The sequence below is a fragment of the Salmo trutta genome, unplaced genomic scaffold (assembly GCF_901001165.1).
Source record: "Salmo trutta unplaced genomic scaffold, fSalTru1.1, whole genome shotgun sequence".
In the NCBI taxonomy this organism is placed as follows: Eukaryota; Metazoa; Chordata; class Actinopteri; order Salmoniformes; family Salmonidae; genus Salmo; species Salmo trutta.
In genome coordinates this window covers 17,501-23,326 of record NW_021823378.1, presented here as the reverse complement: position 1 = coordinate 23,326, position 5,826 = coordinate 17,501, and the positions used below count along the sequence as shown (strand labels likewise).

The following is a 5,826-nucleotide window of genomic DNA, read 5'->3' as shown; positions in this document are numbered from 1 at the left end:
AACCTCTCGTTAACAGGAGGGACGGAGGGACGGAGGTAGGGGGGAGGGAGGACGGGACGGAGGTGGGGTGGGGGGGGGGGACATGGGGGTACGGAGGTGGCATTAGATGGTCCAACAAGCTTGGTACTCTCATCCACTCAAACCAGCACTACCATTGTAGTAATGGCTGCCAGGCGGGTGTGAGGGAGAGAGAAAGAGACAGAGCTCCTCTTCAGTTACCACCTCCGTAGTTACAAATCTGAAAACCAAAATAATCTAGCACTCCGACGTTTTCCTCCTCCGCCGCTCCCTTCTCTTTCTCTCTCTCCTTCCCTCTCTCCATGTGTTCTTCCTCTTCCACGGCATCGTCACTTGTTTTCAGGGGGATGGGGGCAAGGGCTGGGGCTGGGTTTGTGTGTGTGTTTGCGTGCGTGTGTGTTTGTGTGTATGAGTGAGTGAATGTGCGTCTGTGTGCGTGCGTGTACGAGTGAGTGTGTATCTGTGTGCGTGCGTGTGTGTCCGCGTGTGCTACAAAACCCGTGCTGCCAGGGTGAAACAGGCACAGCTGCCTCTCTGAGATGACTGCTTCCTTCTAACAAACACAACATTTCCTTTTTGGTTCCATTTGTTTGGCTCTGCCAAAATACCACCCCTCTGACTCTCCTCTGGAGCCCAAGGATATTAAAATAGAAAAGATTCCATGGCTTCCTTACCTTCACCTCACACTTCTTATGGATGCCCAGCTTGCACACTGAAAGACAGCAGAAAACATGGTGTTAGTTTAAGGTCACATGTTGAACCAGATACTATTCTATTCTCTCAGACGCTGCTACCTGTTGGAACTGTCCTGAATAACCACACACACACACACACACACACACACACACACACACACACACACACACACACACACACACACACACACACACACACACACACACACACACACACACACACACACACACACACACACACACACACACACACACACACACACAGATATAAACACACTCCTGTGAGGCTGCATTAGCCTCAGATGACTGCCATATTGGGTGGGAAAAGGCCAGCTCTTTACCTTGTTAGGAGAGCAGGGCTTTAATAGGAGAGATGGAATTAAGAGGCGCTACAGGGGTCAGACCTGGCAACCTTCCCTGGGCTGTTAAACACCTCTGTGCTGCCCCCATGTGGTAGGATGCAGTCAACATCACAGTCCCACTATTCTGCCTAGAAACTGCTTAGAAACATGATCAATTAGTACATTTTATTAGGTGCAACAATGTCATACACATGTCGGTTGTTGTTTAAGATTGTACAAGTATGATTGCAGGTCATTATATTTACTTGATACATAGTTGATGGTTAGTGTGTGTGCGTAAGGCTGCAAACACACGCGTGTGTCCTCTCTGAGCAGTGTGTGTGGGCAGGGGGTGACGGAGGCCATGTTGTGAAGTGATGTGGCCATGTGATGACCTTTGACCCCACACACCTGCTTCCTACCACCGGCTCAGGTGGTCCCCAGGTGGAGTATGTGTCTGTGTGTGTGCCTGCGTGTGTGTGTGCATACATGCTGTGTGTGTGTTGTGTGTGTGTGTGTGTTTCCCAGGTACTCATCACCAAGCCAGGATACAGTAGTCTACTGCTGACAAGGCTATAATGAAATCCTAAGGACTGCATTGCACATTGAGACCTGACTAAGTGTAAGGCAAACATACAGACTTATTATAGGAATATTAAACACACAGACTCTTTACGGCCAACAGATGACGCTAGTCATATTGAGACGCTGGGTAGAAATGCTTTGCTATATTGCAGCAGTATATTTAATGGGGGTTTGACTGTTTATCTAGTTCTATTGTATATGCAGAAAACGTCAACATTCATCTTTACTTGTCTCGTGTGTGTATGTGCGCACGTGTGTGTGTGTGTGTGCGTGCGTGCGTGTGTGTGTGTGTGCGTGCGTGCGTGTGTGTGTGCGTGCATGTCTCTCTGTCTCTGGCCACACGCCACCCTGCGTCAGTGGAGGATGGCTCCCATTGTGAGGGGCCATAGCAACACTTCCTGGCAACCACAGACGGCGACAGGAAGAGGCTGCAGAATGCTCCGAGGATCATGTGACTCTAGCCTTTTGTTTGGAAACACTGGCAGCTCTGACAGCTTAGAATGATCCAGAGGATGTTACCAGCAAAGATCATAATATACAATATTTGTCGCAGCATAATTTCCTAATCTCTCTCTTTCGCTCTCTCTTGTTCTCTCTCTCTCTCATCCCCTCTCCCCCTCTCTACACCAACCAATCTCTCCCTCTTTCTTTCTCCCTCTCTTATCTGGGCTAATGCAGCAGCAGCAGCAAGGCTAATTTTAACAGCAAAGCCTCTGCCAAAGCCCTCAAACTGAGCCCAGACCAGACTCCCCTCGACTGCTTCTGGGCTTACTGGACGGAGGTTTGTCAACTGCTCTCTGTGGGAAAGAGGTAGCTTTTCATAAGAGAGAGAGAGAGACAGAGAGGGGGGAGGATAGGGGGAGCGAGAGGGAGAGAGAGGAGGGGAGGCTAGAGGGGGAGAGGGAAAGAGAGAAGGAGGGAGGATAGAGGGGGAGAGAGGGAGAGAGAGAGACTTTCCCATCCATCCACTCACCTTTACAGATGAGCCCATCCTTGGTGATGGCCTGCTGACACACATCACAGCTCTTGACTTTCTTGAAGGGCTTAAGCTTGAAATTGTGTGTGTGGACACTCTCCAACTCCTCAGGCTGAGGGGAGATAGAGAGAGGAAGAGGTCAGGGAGGAGAAGACCTGGATAAGATCAACAATTCATATTATAAAATGATCAAGTGAATGGTAACTATCGACAGCCTTCAGCGTTTCTGTAATGAATATAATCAATACACAGGCTTGTGTGTTTAAGGAAACAAAAGAGGAGAAGGCGTTTGCTACTGGTTGGACACACACACACACACACACACACTACACACTACATGCACCCGCACAAACACAAACACACACGTAGAGTGTGAAGCAGTGTGTGGGAGTGTCATAGTTAGTAGTAGCAGCAGTAGCAGCCCAGCCCATTCTCCAGCACAGGATGTTTCCTCTTTGAAGTTGTCTTATTAAATGATTAATTCATGACGAAGAGAGGAGGAACAGGCCTCACAGCAGCCACAGGGCACAGAATCTCTAGAAACCAACCGTGTGTGTGTGTGTGTGCGTGCGTGCGTGCGTGCGTGTGTGTGTGTGTGTGTGTGTGTCTGTGCGTGCGTGCGTGCGTGCGTGCGTCTGTGCGTGCGTGTGTGTGTGTGCGTGCGTGCGCGTGCGTGCGTGCGTGTGTGTGTGTGTGTGTGTGAGGGGGGGGGTGTACTGTAAATAGATGAGCAGGCAGCCTTGCCTCAGTGCAGCCTGAGGAGAGATAATCTCTAGAAACGCTACAACAAAACTCTGTTTAGCCTCCAAACGACTGAGCTGCTTTACACCCAATGATACGACACACAATACAGTACAAGAGTCTACTGAATGCAGTCCAGAAACTACTGGGTTGGGTCTGGTTTAGGGCTGTGACGATACTTTTTCGGGATATTTTTTTCCATGGCAAAAATGAAAACACGAAGCAGAACAAACTCTTTGGTCATTTAAAAACCTGCTGTATGTAAAACATTGTGTGCTATCAATGATGTTTGTTTCCAACATTAGGGCTGTTTTTCTAAAGAACACACACACACACACACACACACAGGCGCGCGGGTATCGTCCCGGCCCTAGCCTGGTTCTGATGAAAGCCATAATAGCCTCTGAGTCTGGAGTAGCAGTCCCCTCCCTCTCCCTCTCCCTACTGCCCCCCCCTCCCTCTCCCTCCCTCTCCCTACTGCCCCCCCCCTTTCTCCCTCTCTCTCTGTCTCTCTCCCATGTGCCACAGCCAATTTGGCTCTGAGCTTTTATAAAAGTGTGTTTCTCAGCGTTTTGCTCCCCTATCTCCCTACATCTTAATGGCTTTTGTCACCCAGTGACACGCCTGCTAAGCTCCAGAGGGGGATGATGACTGACCTTGACTGCAGAGAGAGGAACGCAAACAGCTAGCTAGCTGCTAAAAGGCTAAAAGCTATCCGCTATCTGCATAAAGCCATGGAGATGGGCGGCTAGCGGCTAGCTAGCTGCTACAAAGCATAGGTCCGCAGAGAGGGAATCCAAAGGCTAGCTAGTTGTTAGAAGGCTAAAAGCTAGCCACTAACTGCATAGAGATGCAGCGAGGGAAGCTAACAGCTAGCTAGCTGCTGCAAAGCTAACAGCTAGCCACTGACAGCATAGAGCCGCAGAGAGGGAAGCTAACGACTAGCTAGCTGCTACAAAACTAACAGCTAGCCACTAAGGGTGTGAATCATTGCTTAATTGTAATGCTAATAGCCCAAGGTATTGGCTGAGACTGACTCTGGCAGTGACCATTGGCACTGCAGAACTGTGAGTCACATTGCCACATAACCACAGTGACTCAAACTAATGACATCGAACCCGACGAAACACACACACACACTGCCACTCTAACAAACAGACCTTTCTTCCCCAGGTCTGTTGATGGAGTGGAATCAGTCTTGTGTTATTGTAATGCTGTTACACCCATCCACATTAACAGTACACCAGTCCCTTTTTTTAGCCACGCAGTCTCCCCCAGCTCCACCAGCAGGCAGGTAGCCTAGCGGTTAAGATTGTTGGGCCAGTAACCGAAAGGTCGCTGGTTTGAATCCCTGAGCCGCCAAGGTGGAAACATCTGCCGTTTTACCTTTAACCCCCAACAACAACTGCTCCCTGGGTAACGACGACGTGGATGTCGATTGAGGTAGCCCCCTGCACCTCTCTGATTCAGAGGAGTTGGGTTAAATGCGGAAGACAAATTTCAGTTGAACGCATTCAGTTGACTAGGTGTTCCCCTTTCCCAGACAGACCTCTTCAGCCATGCAGTCTCCCCCTGCTCCATCTAGCTGAGGCTGGAGGTTTTATAGAAACAGTGCAGGATTGGGTGGGTGGTGAGGACAAAGTTGGCCAAAGTGGATAGACCAGGTTTATTTGTCTGTTCCTAAGACTACCTGTTCACCTTGGAGCTGAGTTCAGTTTATGTCTGTCACTCTGTCTGAAACCATGTTTTGCTTGGTAAGTTGACCGGTGGGCTTTGCTGTCTATAATTATTTTGAGGACAAAGTTTTAAAAGTAGACCTCTCCCTAATTTCCTTGTTCAATACTCTTTGCAGATTTGACCTAACAGGGTAGGAGAACAAGGCTAGAAGGGAGGAGAGCAACCTGTTCTGGAATGAAACTCAGTCCAACCGCACATCTGGGGCTGTCTGGGATACTGGCAGCTGTCTGGGGCTGTCTGGGATACTGGCAGCTGCTCGCTGGCCATTAAGTCTTTAACAGCCATGGATCACCTCAGTGTGACTTTAAAGCCCTTATGTTAAAGAGGACCTGGCTGAAAACCGCTGGCTCCACCAATCACACGCAACCAGTTGTGTCACAGCCAGGTGCCATGGCTACCTTGCTGCCACGGCAACTAGGGTCGCCGCGTCCCGTCAAGCCCTGAGATGATGGATGGGCCCACTACAGCAAACGCACATATAAACACACACAGGTACAAACACACACACTGACACACACACACAGGTACGAGCAAACACTTTGACACACACACACAGGTACGAGCACACACACACACTTCTACAGGCACACACATCAAGTGTCTTCATGACAGGAGGCTTGTACTGCTGCCAGAGAGCATCTGTGAGTTGTACCTTCAGAGAGAGAGACAGAGAGAGAGATAGAGGGATGTGAAAAAGAGAGAGAGAGAAAGAGAGAGAGTGAGAGTGGGATGT

The 5,826-nt window shown here is 49.5% G+C and overlaps 1 protein-coding gene across 1 annotated transcript in view; it reads right to left on the bottom strand.

Annotated features, from left to right (window-relative positions):
* Positions 1–580: 580 nt before the first annotated feature.
* The window catches only part of LOC115190470 (SH3 and cysteine-rich domain-containing protein 3-like), a gene marked incomplete at its 3' end in the record, with an annotated part of 6,654 nt that continues 1,408 nt past the window's right edge, over positions 581–5,826 (bottom strand). Inside the window, exons 2-3 of the mRNA XM_029748760.1 lie at positions 2,613–2,727; positions 581–730 (exon numbers count right to left, since the gene is read on the bottom strand). Of these exons, the coding sequence (XP_029604620.1) occupies positions 581–730; positions 2,613–2,727 (265 nt within the window). The remainder of the gene's footprint in view (positions 731–2,612; positions 2,728–5,826) is intronic.